Here is a 23,419-nt window from a genome sequence, read left to right on the forward strand (position 1 = left end):
GGTGATTTGATAGAGGTGTAGAAGATTGAGGGGCATAGTGGACAGCCAGCACCTTTTCCCCAGGGTGGCAATGGCCAATACCAGAAGACATCCATTTAAGGTCAGAGGAGGAAAGTTTAGGGGAGATGTCAGGTAGGTTTTTAAACAGTGGTGGGTGCCTGGAACACTGGCAGGGGTGGTGGTAGAGGCTGATACAATAGGGACATTTAAGACTCTTAGCAATATGGATATAAGAAAAATGGAGGGTTACAGGTTGTGTAGAAGGAAGGGTCAGATTGATCAAAGAGTTGGTTCGTGTAGGTTGGCACAACATTGTGGGCCAAGGGGCTGCTGTACTGGCCTGAGTTCTGCTGTCCACATGGAACATTATCCATGGGGGGTGGGTGGTCTATCCTGCTCCCTAAACAGATGGTGGGTGACCCAGGGTTCCTACAGCAGTTTTGCTGGAGTTTACCTGAAACATCCCCCATCCCACTGAAGTCTCCCCTGTTTGTATTCTATTTGCCTGCCATTGGACAGTTTTCACTGCACGTGGGGCTGTCCCGTTGGTTATGCTTCCAACTTGATAGTTTTTGGATTTATCTGAATAACAATTGCTGATTAGTTACAACACTGCCAGCGTGTTTGCTGAGAAGAAAATGTCAAATGTTGATGCAATTGTTTGCTTTCTTGACAAGGACCCACTGTTAGAAATGGTGATTGGCCCTAATGTTTGATCTTGCATCTTAAGGCTGTGAATGTCACAGCTTCATCCAATGCTCAAGTCCAATGCGTCATTGAAAGAATTCCTTTCCTTGTTCCCTGCATGTTTAAACCTGAAGACAATCTGCCTCCTTCCATCATTGCTTCAGCTCTAATTCACCAACAAATGGCCTTGGTTCTGGTACTTTGACTGCAGGCTTCCAATGGCACAGCCTCACTGGTTGAACTTTGTATAGTCACTAATATCTACTGTTCCTTGCTGTTTCCAGCAGAGGTCTGAGACACCTGCCCTCACTGCTGCTGTACCTACCCCAGTTACTACTACTGTTTGCCTCATGCCCTGTCTCCATGATCAAATCTAGGCCCTGTCTTACCACTGCCCTCCCCCAAAATTGCTATCAGTCATACAGTGCAGAAACAGGCCCTTCAGCCCAACTGGTCCATGCTGACAAAGATGCCCCATTCAAGCTAGTCCCATTTGTCAGCATTTGGCCCATATCCTGCTAAACATTTCCTATCCATGTACATGTCCAACTGTCTTAAATGACCTCTGGCAGGTCATTCAACAAATACCACCGTTTGTGTTTAGAGAAAAATTCTTTATTTCTTTAGTTCTTTATTTCCCAACTTGGGGGGGGGGGGGGAAGAGGGGAGGTGGAGAAGAGATGGTGACCCTATCTATGCCCCTCATGATTCTGTACACCTCTACAAGATCACTTCTGTCTCTTACACTCCAAGGAATAAACACTTAGCCTGGCCAACCTCTCCCTATAACTTAACCCCTCAAGTCCTAGCAACATCCTTAAATCTTTTCTGCACTCTTTCCAGTTTAATAACATCTTTCCTGTAGCAGGGCGACCAAAACTGAACACAATACTCCAAGTGCAGCCTCACCAGTGTCCTGTACAACTGCACTGTGATTCCAATGTCTATACTCATTGCCTTGACTTATGAAGGCCAGTGTGCCAAAAGCTGCCTTCACCCTACCTACCTGTGACACCACTTTCAGGGAACCATGTACTTGAACTCCCAGGTCCCTCTGTTCTTCAACACTCCCCAGGGCTCCGCTGTTTGCTGTGAAAGTGCTACCTGGAGTTGACTTTGCAAAATGCAACAATTCATGCTTGTCTGAATTAAACTCCATTTGCCATTCCTGTGCACTTGGCTGATCAAGATCCCCTGTAATTTTTGATAACCTGCACTGTCCACTATAACCACCTACTTCAGTGTCATCTGCAAACTTACTAACCACTCCTGTACATTCTTATCCAAATTGTTGATACAGATGACAAAGGACCCAGCACTGACCTGAGGAACACCACTGGTCACCAGCCTCCAGTCAGAGTAACATCCTGCCACCATCACCTGCTTCCTGCCATCAAGCCAGTTGTGTATCCAATTAGCCAGCTCTCCCTGGATTCTGTGATCAAACCTTCCAGAGCAGCCTACCAGCCTTGGCCTTCACTCTAACAGGAATCTGGACCTTGAGCTCTCACTATCTCACTTTTAAAAGCCTCTCACTTGCCCACAAACAACCTCCAATCAACCTTTGCCAGCTCCTGTCCCATACAGTCAAAGTTCACCTTGTCCCAATTTACAACTTGAACCCTTTCCATAACTATTTTAAAACATAGAACTATGGTCACTAGTCCCAATGTGCTTCCCCCACTGTCACCTCAGTCACTTGCCCTGCCTTATTCCCCAAGAGTAGGTTGAGCTTGCCCTCTCCCTAGTTGGGTCCTCTAAACATTGCCCAGGGATTCCATCTCAGATCACTGCTGTGACCCTCCTAAATCAAAAATGCAACTCCCCCTCGTCTTTCCTCCACCTCCATCCCAGGTAAAGCCCCTGTACCCTGGAACATTGAGCTGCCTGTCCTGTCCCACCCTTTGCCATGTTTCTGTGATGGTGATAATGTCCCAGTCCCATGGAGCTGTCCAAGCCCCAAGTTCATCCACCTTACCTGTCAGACCTCCTGCATGGCAATAAATGCAGTTTAATCCAATGGGCTTTCCTTACCTCCGGCCACTCTCCCACCTGTCCTGCCGATTCAACTTGCTGACCTGCATCACTTTCCAGCCTCATTTACCTCCCTGATGCTCGGCAGGGGGTGGGATCCCAAACTAGTTTAAACCCTGCCCTGCAGCACCAGCAAATCTGCCCGCCAGGATATTGGTGCCCCTCCTGTTCAGGTGCAACCTGTCACCTCTGCCCCAGAAGAGATCCCAATGGTGTAAAACTCTGAATCCCTGCCCCCTGCACCTCCTTTTCAGTCATTCGTTCATTTACCATCTCCACCTGTTCTCACCCTCGCCAGCAGGTCACCCCTGCGCTGTCATCCTCGCCTATTGCCCTCAGTCCCAGTTGTCCTCCTTCCAAAACCCCAAGGGGTTCGATTCCCGCCGCTGTCTGTAAGGAGTTTGTACGTTCTCCCCGTGTCTGCGTGGGTTTCCTCCGGGAGCTCCGGTTTCCTCCCACATTCCAAAGACGTACGGGTGGGTTAATTTGGGTTTAAAATGGGCGGCGTGGACTCATTGGACCCGAAGGGCCTGTTACCGCGCTGTAAATAAAATTTTTTAAAAAATTAAAATATTAAAAATTAAACCACTGCTTTCCCGACCACTCTGCACTCGCGCCCTCAACAGGCTCCCTCCGGAGGACTCTTCACCCCCTCACCCCGAGTGTGGAAACAGCTGTAGCTGGACTGCTGGCTGACAGCTGGTCTGGAACCCATGGGTGGACCGGAGACTCCTCAGCCGGTCCCCCTGCCCCCGGGGTGACGGTGACGGTCCGGTGCCCCCGCTCTGCGGCTGGTGGGGGATTTATTGCGGTGGCACCGATCCCGGGGTCGGGGGTCGGACCGGTTCGGCATCTCCGGCTGGAGTGGTGCTGGTGGGACAGACCCGGACGGAGGGGGGGGGGGGGGGGGGGGGCCGGCCCGTCGGGAGCGCGCTGCTCGCCCCCGAGCCGCTTCAGAGCCGGGACTGGGGACGGGTGTCCGATGTGGGGGTAACTGTCTCTCTCCCCTAGGGGCTCACTCCTATAGCTCTGTGGGCGGCTGTCGGTTCAACAGCAGCGCCCGCGGGGGCTGGACCTACGTCTATTATGACGTCTATAACCACGAGAAGATCTTCTACTTCGACTTCGCCCAGAAGAAGTTTGTGGCGGTGAAGGGGTGGATGCAGGGGAACGTGGACAGGTGGAACAAGGACGGCTCGGCGGAAGCGAAGTACCAGGGCGGGATCCGCATGTGTGAGAACAACATCCCCATCCATGAGGAATGGGTGCTGACCCGGAAAGGTGAGCGGGGGGTGGGGCTGAAATACCTCCGGGTGGAACGGGACGGCCCCGACCCCCGGTTCCGCGGTGGGGGACGGGTATCTCTGGGACCATCCCACCCCCGGGAGCTGTCCCCGAGTATCCAGCCCACCCCGGGCGGGCGGGCGGATCCCCCGCAGCCCCGATGGCAGCTGATAACACTGAGCACACCCCCACCCCCACCCCCCGACCCTTCACCTCTCCCCACCCCCGCGGGGTTTGTCTGCGGGCTCCGGGCTGTGAACCCCAGTGAACAGCTGGCGGGAGGCCCGGCATTCCAGATATGGAGGCCTGGACCGACTGTGGGGGCTCCGTGTGGGTGGGGCACGGGGCAGAAACAGGCCCTTCGGCCCACCATACAAGTGCCCGCCTCCACAAATCCCCCTCCCGGCACTGAGTCCGCAGCCTTCTCTGCCTTGGGGATTCCTCAAGTTCCTCTGCCTGCACCACCCCTGGGGCGGGGCGCTCCAGGTTCCACCCCCCACCCCGCGGCTGACTCCCTTTCTTGGGAACCCCCTCACCCTAAACCCACGGTGATGTTTTCAAGGAAATGGAACATTTCCACCAGTTCTATACTGGGGATACGTGTGCGGGTTAAAACAAAACGCAGAAACCGGAAGCATCTTGTTCGGCACCTGTTCTCCTACTGGCTGTGTTCATGCAGACCGGCCCTGGTGAGGGGTTGTGCCTGGTGAGGGGGTGGACTGTGGGGGGGGTAACTCCATCCCACCCATCCCCTGCCCCCCATCCCGGAGACAGGGTCGCAAACTGCCTCAGTGTCAATACCTGGAGCTCCCAGTGATCAGAGGGTCCTGCTCCACTCCAGGCCTGTCCTTGTACCCAGGTTAGTGTTACATGGCTGGCAGCATGTTCACTGGGGGCTGTTCTGTTCTCCATGGGCTGTGGATTTTTTTCCGACCAGTTTGGGATCAAAATCTCAGTTCAAACCATTGTGGCCATTCTGACTGTCCTCTGCTATCCCGCACTAATCCTATGAAACCTGGAAGAGTAGCAACTTTAGGTGAGTGTAGCTGATCCAAATTCTGAGCAGGAGCTGACTGCCCTTCTGCATATTAAATCCACTTGCTGGTTATTGCCCCAGAGACCAGCTTCTCATTACCCCCTCTGACGGGCTGGGTTTTCCATTGCCCCCTCTGACAGACTAGGGTGCATCCTTCAGTTCCAGCGGTGGCCTTTCAATGTTTTCACTTGTCTGTGGTCCCTGTAAACTTGCTCCATTTTCTGTTAGTGCTGTTGTTGTATTTCCTTGAATATGGTGCCTGGAACACATCAAAAATTCCACCCCCTCAGCACCTTTCTCACTGAGGAGATCCCAGTCAACATTGGGAAAGTTGAAATCCTCTACTATAAACCCCGTAATTTAGCTACTCCTGTCTCTTGCTGACTGCCAGGAAGCCTGCTCTACCAGTAGATTAACTTTCCCAATATTAGCTGGGGTTGCCTTGGTGTGAAAGTTTGGAGGGGGTGCATCCAGGATAGCTTTCTGAGCCAGAAGATGGTCTGTCCAGAGAAGGGGCAGTGCTGGAGCTGGTCTTGGAGAATGGAGCTGGGCAAGTGGTTGGAGTGTCGGTGGGAGACAATGTTAGATATGGTGATGACTTCTGTTTCAAGGTTATTCTGGAAGTTGGTCCTGGGTTGGAGGTGATGGAAGGAGCTGATGGAAGGAGCTGATTTCAATGTCATAAGGCAGGACATGAAGTGGGAGCAGCTATTTGCAGTCGGTCTACATCAGACACGGAGTCATCTGAAGTGAATGAGTGTTGAGCCAATGCACTTCCACAAAGGAGGGGGAATCTTCACAGTGAGTGTTGGGGGGGGGGGGGGCAAAGCCAGTGCACAAGTTATCACTGGATCAGATTAGGAAATGTTGTTAAATGGTGGAGCAGGGTTGAGGGTCTGAGTGGCCGTCTGCTTGTTCATGTGTCGATCTGAGAACTGTTCCCTCGGATTGGAAGGAAGAAAATGGAACCCAGAGTTTAATGGGGGAGGGGGCAAAGTGACAGAGCAGTTAGTCTGATAGCAGCAGCAGGGAAAGTACTGGAATCTGGATGTGATAGTGGGGCACTTGGAGAATGATGGGATTAGGCAGTCAACATGGATTTATGAATTGGAAACAGATGTTCATATTTATTGGAATTAAGGTTTTACCATGAAGAATGGATGAAGACAAACCAATTGATACACCTGGAATTCTAGAAGGTCTGCAAGCTGCTCCACTAGAGATCATGAAATGTGTGCACAGTATTGGGTGTGATGCACTGGAGTTGGTTAATGGACAGGAAATCATGGAAGCTTATTCTCAGGTTGAGGGACTGTGACCAGTGGGGGTGCCACAGGGATCAGTGTCAGGGCCCCAGCTGCTTAGTTTGTATCTGATTTGGAGATGGTCAAGTATAATGTATTCCAGTTTGCTGATACACTGGGGAGGCAGTGTGGGCTGTGAGGAGGGTACAGAGGCTTTGGGGTCACACAGGCCAGTCAATATAATGGGGTGAAAGTTTACTGGGATGGGAGGAGATGAAGTTGTCAGATGGGTCAAGATCTTAGAGTTGTTGGCTTGAGTGACCTACTGCTGATGCTTAGTGGGTGGGGCACTTGGCAATGAATTAAAAGCTGAGTTGAAGTGGAGAGATGGGAAGGTGTTGGTGTCCACAGGGCCAGGGTCCCCTTGGACATGAATCACTGACAATCGATATGCAGGTTCATGATATGCTGGCCTTTACAAGATTTTGGAGTAGAGATGAATTGCTCCAATTGTGTAGATCCCTTGAGAATGGTGTAGAGTTCTGGTTTCAGTGTCTAAGGCAGGATACACTTGTAACAGGGAGTGCAACATGTTCACCAGGTTGTTTCCACGGATGGGTGGGTTTGATGCAGACTAGACCTTACTCCAGTTTAGCAAGGTGTCTAGGTCAGCTTTAATGGTGGGAATTCAGTGTGGGGTTGACAGAAGGAAAGCTTAATTGTAGGAAGATAGAGGGGCAGACCAGACAATAAATGATGCAGAGAGGGGGCTGCATCTAGGCAGGTACAAAGCAAGTTTAGAGGGTCAGTCTCAGACTAAGGGTCTGGTGATTGGGCACTTCACCCAGGAGGTATGGAGATCTCTGGCATTCTCTACCCAAGAAAACTGGAGGCTTTGCTCTGTACATTCAAGATGGATTGATGTAGTTTTGGACATTGAGGATGGGTCAGTGCTGGAAAATCTGCTGAGGTAGAAGATCAGAGGTGGCCCTGCTGAATGGTGGAGCCAGCACAAGGAGCTGAAGGGTCTTGCCCCATGATTTATTCCTTTGCTTTGTACTTGTCCAGATTTCCTCTTAGATTGAGTTCCATGTCACCTGCCCAAGGTATTTGTCTGTGTTAATGATAGCCAGTTGTCATCACTGAAGCCAACTGCTGGCAGCTTCCCTCCCTCTGGTGGTCCAGCAGTCACAGCCCTCTGCTACTCCCTGCTCGTGAGGATCAAACAATAGATCAGTGTTTGCTCTTTCTAGTTTTGAGGGATTTTGGAACCAAATTCTATTCCATCAATAGTTTGTTCTGGTGTTCAACTTGTTGCAACTTCCACATTTGTTTTGAGGAGGATAATAAAATAGGAGCTTCCATCCTTCTCTCAATGGCTTCTCTGATCCTTTGTGACCAACTATTCCCAAAGCTAAATGCATGTTTAGTTTGCCTGATAATCTCTTTGACACTAAAACACTTAGTTCTTTCCACAATCGTCCCTGTGAGTAGTGAAATACTGCTGTCAGAAGCCCTTTAACTCCTGTTGGAATGGGATTTGGGAGTTCAGATGTTGAGCAATGGAATTGTATATTCCATGAACGTGCAGTTCCATTGCTCAACATCTGAACAGCAATGGCTCTCCAGTGGTTAAGTTGTCTGTCCCCATTCTAAGTGACCTGTCATACTTGAAAGGCCAAGGAGATCACACCACATGCAAGTTACCAGGTCAGACTTCAGGTTGAATTGTTTGCCAAACCCAGTGATTACTGAACACTGGAATGAGTGGAGGATCCTCTGGCCCTTCAGAAACAGCAGCTGATGGCTGCCTGACCTGTGTGTGTGTGTGGCAGTGCTGGACCTCTGGACAGTGGGTATCTGCCTCTGCTATAATGTCAGGCTACTGTTGGCCAAGTTTTGGGCAGACTTGGTGGGGATGTTGAACTCGGAGTAAAGGAGTTCTGTGAGGCTCCTTCATACTGAACAGCTCCTGTGACAGTGGATAAATACCGTGCATTTGGGACAAAGCCTGAGACAAAATGTGCTGCCCTTAAAATCATTAGTCAGTGGGAATCTCCACCTTCCATGGATTAATCTTCACCAGAACATAAGTTGGTTCTTAAAGATGGGAGTTTTCAGCAGCTGGGTGCCAGCTGAGGTAAGGGGGGTGCAGGGGCAACACTGACCAATCAGATTCTGAAGCTGCCTGGTTCTACATCTCTAACCCTCTGTTTTCTCCCCTAGTGGAACCTGAGATCACAGTCCGACCTAAAGTGTCCCCCTCCCACTCTGGGCAGTCCGCCCTCCTCACGTGTCACGTCACTGGGTTTTATCCTCCCCACATCAAGCTGACGTGGCTGAAGAACGGAGCCCCAGTTACCACCAGAGCCATCAGCACAGACCTGTTGTCAGACGGTGACTGGACCTATCAGGTGGAGGAACTCCTCCAGTACCACCCAGTGTCTGGGGATAAATACACCTGTCAAGTGGAGCACATCAGTCTAAGAGGGCCCAAGACTGTGGACTGGGGTAAGGTGCAGGACAGCTGAAGCCTGTGTCTCAATGTGTGTGTGTTCTCATTTCTACACTTCGCCTGATCTACTGCAGGAATACCGCAGAATTCCTGTCATTCAGTATTCCTGCTATTCTCTAAATTCAAACACCTTCCTATAGCCCTGATTAGATCATTGTACTGGGTGTTTCCATTATAGACTTGGATCCCCCCCTGGCAACCACAACAAATGCCACTCGTCCACTTTCTCCTTCCACTGTCCTGCAGCTTGTACCTCTGCTACCTGTTCAGTAGAGCTGTGGGATTTGTCGAAAATACTTCTAACTTCTTACTCCATGTTCCAATCTTTCTCTCTCCATTCCAGACTGTTCTGTAGGAGTTCCCTTCCTTGCACCCACATCTGGTTGTGCCATTACACCTGGTGGTGGCTCGACCAGCTGTGAACCTGAGTACTGTAACTACATCCAGAGATGTGGCCCTTGCAGACCTGACCCAGAGAGGGTGGCAGCAAACTCCTGACCACAAAGCTGACCCTAGATCTGTGGCATGGATGTTCCCTCTGGCACCTGTGGGCATCACCCCTCCCTGGTCACAGGAGTGCTGCTGGAAGATTGGAGGACTGGTGTACTGGCTGAAGGAAGGAACAGTTGAATCAAGTAATTCTGGGTCAGTTTAACATCAGCACAAGCAAGGTATTAGGATCCATTCTAGGAGGCAGAATAGAAAAGACCAATTTGACAGTCATGCAGCACAGAAATGGGCCCTTTGGCCCAACTGGTCCATGCTAACCAAGATGCCCCATCCAAGCTAGTTGTGTTGGCCAACATTTGGCCCATAACCTAAACCTTTCCTATGCATGTATGTATCCAACTGTCTTTTAAAAGTTGTTATTGTACCTGCCTCAAGCACTTCCTCTGGCAGCTTGTTCCACATATCACCCTGTGTGTGTGTATTTTAAGATCCCCCACTTGCCTTAAACCTCTGACCTCTAGTTCTTGATTCCCCATCCCTGGGGGAAAAGACTAAGTGCATTCACCCTATACCCCTCTTGATTTTGTATACCTATAAGGTCACCTGTTTCCTATGCTCTAAGTCCTGGCCTGTCCAACCTCTCCCTATAACTCAGTCCAAGTCCTGATAACATGCTCGTAAATGTTTTCTGCACTCTTTCCAGTCTTTGTGGTAACAGGAGGGTTGACATCACTGCATTTATTATCTGCACAGATTTTGACAAGGTCCCACATAGAACATTCAAAGTAAAAGGCCCATGGAATACAGAGAAAGTGGTAAATTGGATTGAAACCTATTTAATGGGGAACTGAGGGCAATGGTGGGTGGGTGTTCCGGTATTCCATCCTTGCTTTCTGCACCATGTTAGTGATTTGGGCCCATCTGTTCAGGGCATGAAGTTTGCAGTTGACAAGATCAGAGTGGGGGAGCTCTAGACTGGACGAACCTGTCAGCCAGCAGGTGCGGAGAGGAACAGCCAATAGCTCTGGTCTGGGACTCCGGCAGAACTGGGAAGGAGGAAGTTGTAAATGGTCTGTTCAAAAGTATCAAATGGAATGAAGTGATTGAGGTGCAGTGAGGTCCAGGATGGACCAGTTGCTGGGGACTGAGTGTAGAGGGACAGGGGCTCCTTAAAGTTGGCTGTGCTGTTCAGTTAGGTTATAAACATGGAAGGGCTGCTGGCACATGAGCAGAGACATAGAACACAGGACAGGAGGTTGTTAGAACCGTACACAGCACCAGTTACACCGGCCCCTGCCAATGTTTCAGTGTCACCCACTGCCTCTCTAGCTCTGTCTGACGTCACTCCCTGCACTCTGCCCCCTCAGCTCGATCAGTTGAACTGTGACCAGCTCAAGCACTGCCTGTTCTCCACTCTCTGCTCTGTGGACCAGTGGGTTTGTAGACATTCTGTTGGTGAGATCAGAATCTCATGCCCACACTGGAAGGGATGGTGGCTGTTAATTTGCTGCCCAGTTAAATGTTCAGGTGTGGGAAGATGTGTAAATGGTATTACTGAGTGTGTGGTCACTGCTCTGAAGTTGTGTTTAAAGGACCTGGTGTAACTCCCACCTGGGCAACAGAGCCCAAACTTCAGTGGCCCCAAGACCCTGCTGGAATTCACTCCTCAGCTGCTCTATCTGTTTCCTGGTCACTGTCTAGCAGAGCCTACCAGGGGTGCACTAGGAGCTGCTGAATGAGGTTTGTCCAGAACCAGCCCCTCCCTCTGACCACCACCCTCCACATCCCACAGGGTGTGGACACCTGGTGCTGGGTGAATTACTGACCTGGGACAGATGGGGACTGTTCCCCAATCCCAGACCCCCAGTCCCACTCTAACTCTCACTGTTTCCCTCGGACAGAAGTGCAGAGCTCGCCTGAATCAGAGAGAACCAAGATCATCGTGGGAGCGCTGGGCTTTGTGTTCGGGCTGCTCATCCTGCTGGCTGGAGTTATAATGAAGCTGAGGAACGCTAAAGGTGAGCTTCTGTCTGAGGGGGTTGGCACCGCACCCTCTGCTCTGGGCCCAGATAACATGCATTTCTTCTGTCTGTCTACTCAGATTTAACTTAAATGGAAATCTAAAAACCATTAAATTACCAAAATATAATGGAACCTTTTCCAGTGAATCTCCTGCCTTTTCCAGTGAATCTCCTGCCTTTCCCCAGGATCAGTGACAGCAGCGATGGGCTGAAGAGCCTGTCTGCGCTGTACAACTCTGGCTCTATGGTCCCATCCAGTGACCAGGTTTATGGTCACCCCCCAGGGTGAAGCTGAGGGGGGGAGTTGCTGGATCAGGACCCTCCCCATCACTGCTCCACCCCTGGCTCAGGACCATCAACATCTCTGGGGCTGGAGGTGGACACCAGCTCATCTCCAGCTGCCTGTTTACATCCCCCACTGGTGGGAGTCCAGGATGGGCCAAGACTGACCCCTGAATCACAGCTGTCACTGTTACCCTGGCAGGACAGTATTTCCCACCCCCTGTGAATACAACTGGTCCTCACCCCAGGCACTGAGGCAGGGCTCAGCCACAGGGCATGGTCAGTGGGAAGCTGAGGTTTTCTACATTGTGCTTCTGCTGGACCAGGAAAGGGAGTGGGGAATTCCTTTCTCAGCTGGAATTTCTGTTCAAATATCTCCAGCTGTAGTACAGGTTGTCCAGTGCTTCAGAAACAGTGAACTGTGTGAAATGGGCTGTAGTGACAACACCACAGCAGTGGTGTGTGACCTGACTCAACCTGGGTTTAAAACTCCAAGGGTGCAGTGAAGATGTAGTGGTTCCTGCTTTAATCTGCTCTGTAGCCAGATGTTAATGGCTCTTTAAAATCTAGTGCAGTAACTTACTGCAAGGGCCATGGAGTGTGAAATTAGAGCTGGGGAGCCCACAGCTGGAGCACTGGCCAGTTGTCTCCATACCCAAGGATGTGCTGGTGTTGGAGACTGGGGGGGTTCACAGTTCCTCTCTGGGATGAAAGGGTTAAGTGTGAAAAGGCTGAGCTGAAACTTGAGCCTAGTGACATTGGGACAAAATTGAAGGGGTGCACAGTTTCTGAATAGGATTTCCCTATTTCAGGAGACGAATTTCTCTCAGATGGATCCAGGCCCTTTGGCCCAACCAGCCCAGTTTCAGGGTGGTTACTTGATGGAAATCTTTACCCCAGGGAACTGGAGGTGGAGTCATTGAAAATATTGATTGACAAGTTAAGCTATAAGGGGCTGAGGGCCAGATGGAGGGAAAATGGCTGAGGCTGAGACTGGATCAGCTGCAGTGAATGGTGGGGTGTGGCTGGGACTGAACAATCTGTTCCTTTAAACTTTATAAACTTTTTATTTACACAGTGACCTGTTACAATTGTTCCTGTCCCCTCACTGAACTCTGCAGCAGTTGGGGAATGAAGCTCAGCAAAGTTTTACTTTCTGAACTTGGTTGAATTTAATGAAGTGAGAGTGGCTGGGAGTTCCCTGGGTGACCAGGTGAAGCATCAGGGTTACTGAAGTTGGATCAACAGGTGCTGACCTTAACTATCAATGAGTAACCCAGGAGCACTAACACCACCCCCAGCGGGCCAGTGGCCCCACTGGCTCAGACTGCCCAGTGCTGGCCTCAGCCTGACCCTGGTACTGACCTACTGACCATGTCTACTTTCTCTTGCAGCTATCCTGGACTCCAGCAGTCATGGCCCACGTGAGTATCTCAGGAAGGTGGGAACACCAGTGTGGGAAGGGATGTGGGAGTGGTTCTGGGGAATGGAACACATTGTTTGAAGGAATAATTTGCTGAGCATTCAGTGCTGGGACTAAAGTGAAGCTCAGTTTTCATTTATGACTGGAGGCCATTTAGCCCATTGAGTCCCTGCCAGCCCACAGCAGTCCCATGACCCCACTTATTTCCCTGAACCCACCCCCTCCCATCACCTTCCCCCTCGCCCAAAATTCCCCAACCACCCACCCACACCGGGACAATTTGCAACATCCAATTCCACGTTGGGATGTGGGAGGAAACCAGACCATTCAGGAAAACCCAGTCACAGGGAAAACATGGAACTCCACACACAGTGCCAGAGGTCAGCACTGGAGCTGTGAGGCAGCAGCACTACCTGCTGCACCCCTGCCTGCAGAGGTCCCTGTACACTTTGGGGAATGTACTGAGTGCCCCAGACCTCCTTCAGACAGACACAACTGGTGGGTGAAAGCTCCACATCTTGATCCCAGTGTGAAGCTGAGCTGCCCCTGTCCCACAGCACTGAGGCAGCCACAAGCAGTGGGTGGGCTATGTGGTGAGGAGCAGAGGGGATTCCTCCCCCATCCCAAACCCCAGCCTGACCAATCAGCTGCAGGGGTGGAGCTGCCTCCGGGCTGTTTCCCTGCTCATGGCCCTGAGCCCAGCTGGTGTCCAGCCCAGGTCACCGTGCCTGTGAGGCCCATCCTCTCAAGCAGTGTCCAGCCTGAGGCTGCCTGTCCTGGGTTAGTGTGGAGACCATGTACAGTACAGTGGGTATGTTACCTCTGGGAGGGGATATAAAGGTTGGATGGTCCCCATGCTCCAGTCTGGACCCTGATCTCTCTCCATCCTCTGTTCCAGGTCTGATGGGCCCCGCGATCAGTTAACCGAGCCCTGGGCACGGTGCAGCTTCTGCCCTCGGTGACAGGATGAACCAGCTGGCTGTCCCGCGACTGGGATGTGACTCCGGCCCAGTGGGTAGGGAGCTGCTCCGTCTCGGCTTTGGAAACCGCTCACTGTCCACAACAGTGCAGAGGTTCACCGGCAGCTCATCCCTGCTGAATGCCCAGTGTGGCTGCAGCTTGTAACCTGGTGTTTGTCCTGTTCTCACTGGTGCAGGGATTGGCCCCCAGTCTCCTCGTAACACCCCATCTATTTCACTGTAACTGTAAATCTGCATCTAAATGTTCACTGCTCTCTACAATTTATAAATGATCTTATTGCAAATATTGATCTTTGTACCTACTGATGGCTCGGTTTTGATTAAAGACATTGGGACACCTACCTGTTGTTTGCTGTCACTGTTCCCCAGTGTCTCTCTCGCTGGTCTCCCAGCTGCCGTCCGCACACCACATGGTGCTTTAGTTCCTCACTAAGTGTGGTGTTGGACACTGGGGAGTGGGTGTGCAGACCCTCACCCCTCCCACAGGTGCTCAGGGTCTGGGTGATCTGTCTTCTGTTGTGCAGACTTTCCCTCCCACCACCCCAGAAAACCTGGGTTGCAGGGGTTACAGCCCCATCCACAAGGGGGAGGGGTTTAATGGAGCCTCGATCACCCACAGTGAAGGGACGGACATTGCCTCAAAACTCAATGTTCACCCTGCCTACACTGAATGAGCTGGGTCCCCAGTGTCAGAGATAGTGGGAGAGGTCACTTGTGGACACTGGGTGTGTGCTGATGTGACTAGTGACTGAGCTGCTTCATCAGCTCAACAGATTCAGCCCCATTCCCTCCAGCTGAGGTTCCCCCCCCAACCCCCCAGGGCAGTGGGGAGACCAAATGAAAATGGAGACAGATTTCCAGCATCAGCTAAAATAAACCCCCCCCCACTGGGAGTACTCAGTGGGACAGGGTTTGGTGATGAGCTGGTGACCAAGGTAAAGGGGGAGCTTTAACACTCTGAGCCAGTGTGGGTGCAGGAGGGAGGGGACTTGGGGCCCAAACAAGATCAGTGGGAAGGTGAGGGTGAAGGGAGAGGGAAGGAACTTACCCAGTGGGAGCTGGACAGAGGGAGTTTCAAGAAGGTCTGACCCAGGGCGGCAGGAAGCTGTCAGCTCCCCAGGGGAGGGGGGGGGGATGTTGAGGGATGGTCTGTGGGAGAGGTTCACTCCCCAGGATCAGCCTGGAGCAGTGAGCAGTCCCACGGGAGGGTGAGGGGCTGAGCCCTGGTCTGGGTACTGGAGCCTGGGACCTACACATGGAGATCAGAGTATCCATGGGTTTGGGGAGGGTGGGGGTCTTGCCACAGACCAGGGTGATAAAGGTGGGTGTGGGTGGTGCAGGCAGAGGGTGCTGTGTGGATGGTGAAGCATCTCCAGGGTGGGTGTGGTGGGAAGGTGGGGAAATGGTCAAACCAGTCATCTTGAGGGGAGTGGGAAGGGAATGGGGGTGAGGGAGGGAGCAGTGAGGGATCTCCGTGAGGGAGTGGTGTGTGGAGGAATACTGGTGGAACATAGAACAATTACAGCACAATTCAGGCCCTTTGGCCCACAAAGCTGTGCCGAACATGTCCCTACCCTAGAAATTACTAGGCTTACCCACAGCCCTCTATTTCACTCAGTCTCTTAAAAGACCCTATCGTACCCGCCTCCTCCACTGTTTCCAGCAGCCCATTCCACGCACTCACCACTCTCTGAGTAAAAAACTTACCCCTGACATCTCCTCTATATCTACTCCCCAGCACCTTAAACCTATGTCCTCTTGTGGCCACCAATTCAGCTCTGGTGAAAAGCCTCTGACTATCTACCCTATCAATACCTCTCATCTTATACACCTCTATCAGGTCCCCCCTCATCCTCTGTCTCTCCAAGGTGAAAAGGCCGAGTTCCCTCAACCTGCTTTCATAAGGCATGCTCCGCATTCCAGGCAGCATCCTTGTAAATCTCTTCTGCACCCTTTCTATGGCTTCCACATCTTTCCTGTAGTGAGGCGACCAGAACTGAGAACAATACTCCAAGTGGGGTCTGACCAGGGTCTTATATAGCTGCAACGATATCTCATGGCTCCTAAATTCAATTCCTCGATTGATGAAGGACAATACACCATATGCCGCCTTAACCAGTGTCAACCTGTGCAGCTGCTTTGAGCGTCCTATGGACTCAGACCCCAAGATCCCTCTGATCCTCCACACTGCCAGGAGTCCTACCATTAAGACTATATTCTGCCAACATATTTGACCTACCAAAATGAACCACTTCACACTTATCTGGGTTGAACTGCATCTGCCACTTCTCAGCCCAACTCTGCATCCTATCTCTGTCCCTCTGTAACCTCTGACAGCCCTCCAAACTATCCACAACACCCCCAACCTTCGTGTCATTTGCAAACTTACTAACCCACCCCTCCACTTCCTCATCCAGGTCATTTATGAACATCACAGAGTAAGGGTCCTAGTACAGATCCCTGAGGTCACTGACCTCTACTCAGAATATGACCCTTCAACAACCACTCCTTTCCTTCTGTGGGCCAGCCAGTTCTGGATCCACACTGCAATGTCCCCTTGGATCCCATGTCTCCTCACCTCCATAAGCTTTGCATGGGGTACTTTATCAAATGCCTTGCTGAAATCCATATACACTACATCTACTGCTCTCCCTTAATTGATGTGCTTAGTCACATCCTCAAAAAATTCAGTCAGGCTTGTAAGACAGGACCTGCCCTTGACAAAGCCATGCTGACTATTCCTAATATTATACCTCTCCAAATGTTCATAAATCCTGCCTCTCAGGATCTTCTCCATCAGCTTACCAACCACTGAGGTAAGACTCACAGGTCTATAATTTCCTGGACTATCCCTACTCCCCTCCTTGAATAAGGGAACAACATCCGCAACCCTCCAATCTCCGGAACCTCTCCCATCTCCATGGACGACACAAAGATGATCGTCAGAGGTTCTGCAATCTCCTCCCTCGCCTTCCACAGCAACCTGGGGTACATCTCATCCGGTCCTGGAGACTTATCTAACTTAATGCTTTCCAAAAGTTTCAGCACAACCTCTTTTCTAATATCTACATGCTCAAGCTTTTCAGGCCACTGCAAGTCCCCACTACAATCTCCCAGATCTTTTTCTGTGGTGAATACTGACATAAAGTATTCATTAAGCACCTCCGCTATTTCTTCCGGATCCATACACACTTTCCCACTGCTGCACTTGATGGGCCCTATCCTTTCTCATCTCATCCTCTTACTCTTCACGTACTTGTAGAACGCCTTGGGGTTTTCCTTAATCCTGCCCGCCAAGGCCTTCTCATGTCCCCTTCTGGCTCTCCTAATCTCTTTCTTAAGTTCCTTCCTTTTAGCCTTGTACTTCTCCAGATCTCTAACATTACCGAGCTCTCTGTACCTTTTGTATGCTTTTCTTTTCCTTTGGACTTTAACACAGGTGCTGGACCAAGGGGAGGGTCTCAGAAATGGAATGGTGACAGCATGCTGGGCTGGCCTCAGACAGGTGGGGGTCCCAGACCCTGATGTCAATGCCAGTGAGATGGTGGGGGGTCTCCATGGACAACTGGGGTGGGGGGATGTGGTGCTGAGGTTGACGTGGGGGGGCTCCCAGAGCCCAATGGTCTGCAGCCAGGGCTTCTGAGGAGACAACTCCAGAGACTGAGGATGCTCTGGCATCTTCTACAATTCCAGATGTTCCAGAACATTCCCCCAGACTGGGAGGGAATGCCCACCTGCCCCCACCCCCTACTGTCAGAGACTGAAGATGGGAAACTGAGCAGGTAACCCAACCTCCGCTGGGGAAACATTGAGATCAGTTACTGAGGAAGTGGTGACAGACGATAACTGGTCTGGGCAGTTGGTGTGTATTCCAGAAATTGTTGGTCTGACATACTGGTGAGATGGTTCCTGAGGTAACTGCTGATGTGTGATGCATTGAGGCAGTCAGATCTTGTGATAAGGTGTCACAGGTAATTACAATTAAAGTGCAGAGTGTTTGAGGCGATGTACATTTACTCACTCCGCTCCACGCCTCCCTGGGACCCCCCACCCCACAACCACCCTCTCCCGGCCTGTAGTGTTCCCAATTCCGATTTGTCAATGTGGGGCCCTGATTCCTACTCAATGAGTCTCTGTCTGTCCCAAGTGAAGCCTGACTGAACACCCACACACCCCGATACCGCCTGCTGTTCCAGCCCTGCCTCACTGTAACCCAGCAGAGAAGCCAGGTCCCAGTGTGATCCACTGTCCATAGATCCCCCAACAAGGACAGGGGTAGCAGGGACACCCTGCACTGTGAGACTCACTATTCCCTACTCCAACTCCATGGAATATCAAGGCATGGGTTAGACACCGGATGCAGCAGAGGCTCTGGGCCCAGCTGTGGTCCTGAGGACCAGTGCTCCAGAACTGGCTGCACCTGGAGCCCAGTTGTTCTGGAGCAGAGACAACTCGGCATCTGCCTGACCCTGTGGGAAATCACCCTGGGACCTTGTGGTCACAGAAAGCAGGACGGATCCAGTCCGGATCAGCACTGGCCGGTCGGTCACCTCTCAATGAGGTGCTGGGACATGGTGAGTCACAGTGGGAACAGAGTAACTGCGAATATCCGGCTCACTCACAGATATTGTCTGCAACAATGTGGATTTGTTGGGAATGTTGGGTCTGGAAACTGAATTTCCCAGTGGGAAGGCTAGGGACTGATCCTGGAGTTTCTGGTGAGCTTCATTGGAACCATGAGGGGTGAGGACAGAGGGTGTTGGTCAGCCAGCAGAAACAGCAGGGGATGATCCCAAGGGAGGGGAGGACGGGGGGGGGGGGGGGGGGGGGGGGGGGGGGGCTGTGTGGGATCAGTGCCAGTGCCAGGGACTAGGGGGGCAGGGGATGGTGGTGGATGGGTGTGTTTGCCGGGATTGGGAAGCACAGGGGACGCCGGGTGAGGGGTTGGCTGGAAAATCCCCAACTACAAGCAGAGAAACAGACTGCAGTCCCTCAAACTGCAGGCTCATTAACGTGGGGGAAACAAGCCAATGAGACGGCACGGCCACAGTTTGTCACCTGTTGCCAGGTAGGGTTTGTCTCTGAAGCCTCTGGTGGGGTTTGTCTCTGAAGCCTCTGGTGGAGTTTGTCATGTGCACAAGTCGGGTGAGGTCCAGGTACAATGAAAGCAGCAGCACAGGCAGCTGGGTACAGACAACACACAGGGCATACGTTATACATCAGTTATACCAGATGGGAAGAAAAGACGCTGCTAACCATGACATTAGTGCAAAAAATCAAGAAAACGACAAATTTCGTGACTTTTACTTTTTTCACTTACGTGAAGAGCAGAAGGATGATGGGAGTCAAGGTGGGTCCGATTAGAGACAAAGGTGGGAAGATGTGCCTGGAAGCTGTGGAAGTGGGTGAGGTTCTCAATGAATACTTCTCTTCAGTATTCACCAAGGAGAGGGGTCTTGATGATGCTGAGGACACTGTTGGTAAGGGTAATGTTCTAGAGCATGTAGATATCAAGAGAGAGGATGTGTTGGAGCTGTTAGAAAATATTAGGACAGATAAGTCCCCAGGGCCTGATGGAATATTCCCCAGGATGCTCCGCGAGGCAAGGGAGGAGATTGCTGAACCGTTGGCTAGCATCTTTGAGTCCTCATTGTCCATGGGAATGGTACCAGAGGATTGGAGGGTGGCAAATGTTGTTCCCTTATTCAAAAAAGGTAGTAGGGATAGTCCAGGGGATTATAGACCAGTGAGCCTTACGTCTGTGGTGGGCAAGCTGTTGGAAAGGATTCTTAGAGATAGGATCTATTATGGCGACTCACCGTCCGCGCAGGCGAACTGGCTCGGCGGTCGGGGTGCGCGTCATCCCTGCAGCATTCCGTATCATGTGCCCTTTGTTCTCGCTGATGTCTGGCTGGCAAGGGCAAGGACATCGCCTGGGATGACGAGGCCGCGGCTGCCTTCATTAAGGTCAAAGAAGCCCTAGCAGACGCTGCGATGCTGGTACGTCCCAACCGCCCTCACGGTGGACGCATCCAACACCACGGTTGGTGGGGTACTGGAACAACTAATCGAAGGCAGTTGGCAACCCTTGGCGTTTTTCAGCAGGCACCTTAGGCCACCCGAATTCAAATACAGCGCCTTTGATCGAGAACTACTAGCGCTGTACCTGGCGATCTGGCATTTTCGGTACTTTTTAGAAGGCAGGCCTTTCACCGCATTCACTGACCACAAGCCATTGTCTTTTGCCTTCTATAAGGTCTCCGATCCCTGATCAGCCCACCAGCAGCGACATTTGTCCTACATTTCCAAGTTCACAACCGATATCCAACACGTCTCCGGAAAGGACAATGTCATTGCTGACGTGCTCTCCAGACCGTCCATCCACAGCCTGTCCCTGGGTGTAGACTACGTGGCCCTGGCTGACGCACAGCAAGCTGACGATGAGCTGCCCAGCTACACAACCGCAGCCTCAGGCCTGCAGCTCCAAGATTTCGTAGTTGGCCCAGGTCAGCGGACCCTCCTGTGCGACGTCGCAACCAGTCAGCCCCGCCCTATAGTTCCTGCAGCCTGGCAGAAACACGGTTTCGACTCTGTACACAGATTGGCGCACCCGTCCATCAGATCAAGTGTCTGACTGGTCACCAGCAAGTTCGTCTGGCACGGCCTGCGCAAACAGGTCAGTGAGTGGGCCAAGACTTGTCCGCACTGCCAGACATCAAAAATCCAACGACACACCAAGGTCCTGCCACAGCAGTTCGAGCCTACCTGTAGAAGGTTCGACCACATCCACGTCAACCTCGTTGGTCCCCTGTCAGTTTCAAGAGGAGCACAGTACCACCTTACCATCGTGGACCGGTTCACGAGGTGGCCAGAGGCAATCCCTCTCTCAGACATCACGACCGATTCCTGCGCCCGGGTGCTGCTCACAACTTAGGTCTCGCGCTTTGGTGTTGCGGCCCACATCACTTCAGACAGAGGCATCCAGTTTACCTCCAGCCTATGGACTGCATTAGCGAACATGCTAGGGACGCAGCTGCACACCACCACGGCCTACCACCCTCAGTCAAATGGGTTGGTGGAACGTTTCCACCACCAATTGAAATCAGCCCTGATGGCCTGCCTGAAAGATCCTAACTGGGTTGACGAACTTCCTTGGGTCCTGCTCAGCATATGCACTGCCCCCAAGGATGATCTCCATGCCCCAGGGGAGTTCATACTCTCCCTTAGGGGGCAGGAGGAACAACCCACGGCAGTCCTGGGAAGACTGCGCGAGAGGGTCAGCAGCTTGGCACCGATTCCCACTTCGCAACATGGTCAGTCCCCATCCTGTGAGCCCAAGGAACTACGAGACTGTTTCGTTCACAGAGGCACACCCTGGGCACCATTGCAACGACCATATGAGGGGCTGTTCCGGGTTGTCAGGAATAACGGGTCCACTTTTATTTTGGACACTGGGGGCAAGGAAGAAGTCTTCACGACGGACCAATTAGACCTACATCAACCGGTCGAGGTCCCAACACCACGACGCAGAGGCTGACCACCTAAGCAACGGCTAGCACAGCCCGCAAACTTTGGGGACCGTATTGCCAGTTCTGGGGGGGGGGGGGGGGGGGTTGGGGCATGTTGTGTGGCGACTCACCATCCGCGCAGGCGAACTGGCTCGGTGGTCGGGGCGTGCATCGTCAGAACGGTGGGGCCCAAGATGGCGCTGGGCCTTTGTCTTCCCCGAGCGACAGGGGAGAACCCGCGCGCGTGAAAAGATTTCAATGACGTAGCACGTACGTCATTTCCGCTTTTGGAAGGTGGGAACTACGCTGCTTAAAAGGCCCGCGCAGGGCGGGTAAATAAATCAGTCTTGTTCCACAGCTTGCAGACTCATGTCTTTATTCTCACATCGCAGTAGCAGCTGCTACACTATGAGCATTTGGAGAATCATGGTCTGATTAGGGACAGCCAGCATGACTTTGTGAAGGGCAGATCAGTCTCACAAGCCTGATAGGATTCTTTTGAGGAGGGGACCAGGAAGATTGATGAGGGTAGTGCAGTAGATGTGGTTTACATGGATTTTAGTAAGGCGTTTGACAAAGTTCCACATGGTAGGCTTCTTCAGAAGGTCAGAGGGCATGGGATCCAGGGAGGCTTGGCCGTGTGGATTTAAAATGGGTTTGCCTGTAGAAAGCAGAGGGTTGTGGTGGAGGGAGTGCATTCAGAGTGGAGGGCTGTGATTAGCGGTGTCCCACAAGGATCATTTCTGGGACATCTACTTTTTGTGACTTTTACTAATGACTTGGATGAGGGGGTAGATGGGTGGGTTGGCAAGTTTGCAGTCAACACAAAGGTTGGTGGTGTTGTGAACAGTGTGGAGGACTGTCGAAGATTGCAGAGGGATATTGATAGGATGCAGAGCTGGGCTGAGAAGTGGCAGATGGAGTTCAATCCGGAGAAGTGTGAGGTGGTACATTTTGGAAGGACAAACTCCAAGGCAGAGTACAAGGTTAATGACAGGATTCTGGGCAGTGTGGAGGAGCAGAGGGATCTGGGGGTTCATATCCACAGATCACTGAAAGTTGCCACACAGGTGGCTAGGGTAATTAAGAAGGTTTATGGGATGTTAGCTTTCATAGGTCGTGTGTTCAAGTTTAAGAGCCGCGAGGTAATGATGCAGCTCTACAAAACTTTGGTTAGACCACACCTGGAGTACTGTGTCCAATTCTGGTCGCCTCATTATAGGAAGGATGTGGAAGCGTTGGAAAGGATGCAGAGGTGATTTACCAGGATGCTGCCTGGATTAGAGAGTATGGATTATGAGAGACTAAGGGAGCTAGGCCTTTTCTCTTTGGAGAGAAGGAGGATGAGGGGAGACATGATAGAGGTGTACAAAATATTAAGAGGAATAGATAGAGTAGACAGCCAGCGCCTCTTTCCCAGGGCACCAATGCTCAATACAAGAGGGCATGGCTTTACGGTAATGGGTGGGAAGTTCAAGAGGGAGGTTTTTACCCAGAGAGTGGTTGGGGCATGGAATGCGCTGCCTGGGGTGGTGGTGGAGGCAGGTACATTGGTCAAATTCAAGAGATTGTTAGATAAGCATATGGAGGAATTTAAAATAGGGGGATATGTGGGAGGAAGGGTTTAGATAGACAGGCGAGGTTTAAAGGTTGGCACAACATTGTGGGCCGAAGGGCCTGTGTTGTGCTGCACTGTTCTATGGTTCTATATGTCAGTGACAATAAACCAGATTCTGATTCTGAGAAAACCACAATCATGGCAGGGCAAGAGGTGGTCCATAGTGTGCTGTTACTGAGGCAGGGTCAGGTTGTGCAGGTCCGTGCCAGAACCTGATGGTTGAAGGGAAGTCGCTGTTCCTGAACCTGGTGGTGTGGGACTTCAGGCTTCTGTCCCTCCTGCCTGACGGTAGCAGCGAGAAGATGACACTGCCCGGATGGTGGGGATCGTTGATGAT

At 51.7% G+C, this 23,419-nt stretch overlaps 1 protein-coding gene across 1 annotated transcript in view; it reads left to right on the top strand.

Moving 5' to 3' along the window:
• LOC127585986 (RLA class II histocompatibility antigen, DP beta chain-like) overlaps positions 1-14,297 on the top strand; it is a 50,128-nt gene extending 35,831 nt beyond the window's left edge. Inside the window, exons 4-8 of the mRNA XM_052043744.1 lie at positions 3,733-4,002; positions 8,512-8,796; positions 11,152-11,268; positions 12,948-12,977; positions 13,875-14,297. Of these exons, the coding sequence (XP_051899704.1) occupies positions 3,733-4,002; positions 8,512-8,796; positions 11,152-11,268; positions 12,948-12,977; positions 13,875-13,900 (728 nt within the window). The 3' untranslated portion in view covers positions 13,901-14,297. The remainder of the gene's footprint in view (positions 1-3,732; positions 4,003-8,511; positions 8,797-11,151; positions 11,269-12,947; positions 12,978-13,874) is intronic.
• The last annotated feature ends 9,122 nt before the right edge of the window (positions 14,298-23,419 follow it).

The sequence above is a fragment of the Pristis pectinata genome, chromosome 34 (genome assembly GCF_009764475.1).
Source record: "Pristis pectinata isolate sPriPec2 chromosome 34, sPriPec2.1.pri, whole genome shotgun sequence".
Lineage (NCBI taxonomy): Eukaryota > Metazoa > Chordata > Chondrichthyes > Rhinopristiformes > Pristidae > Pristis > Pristis pectinata.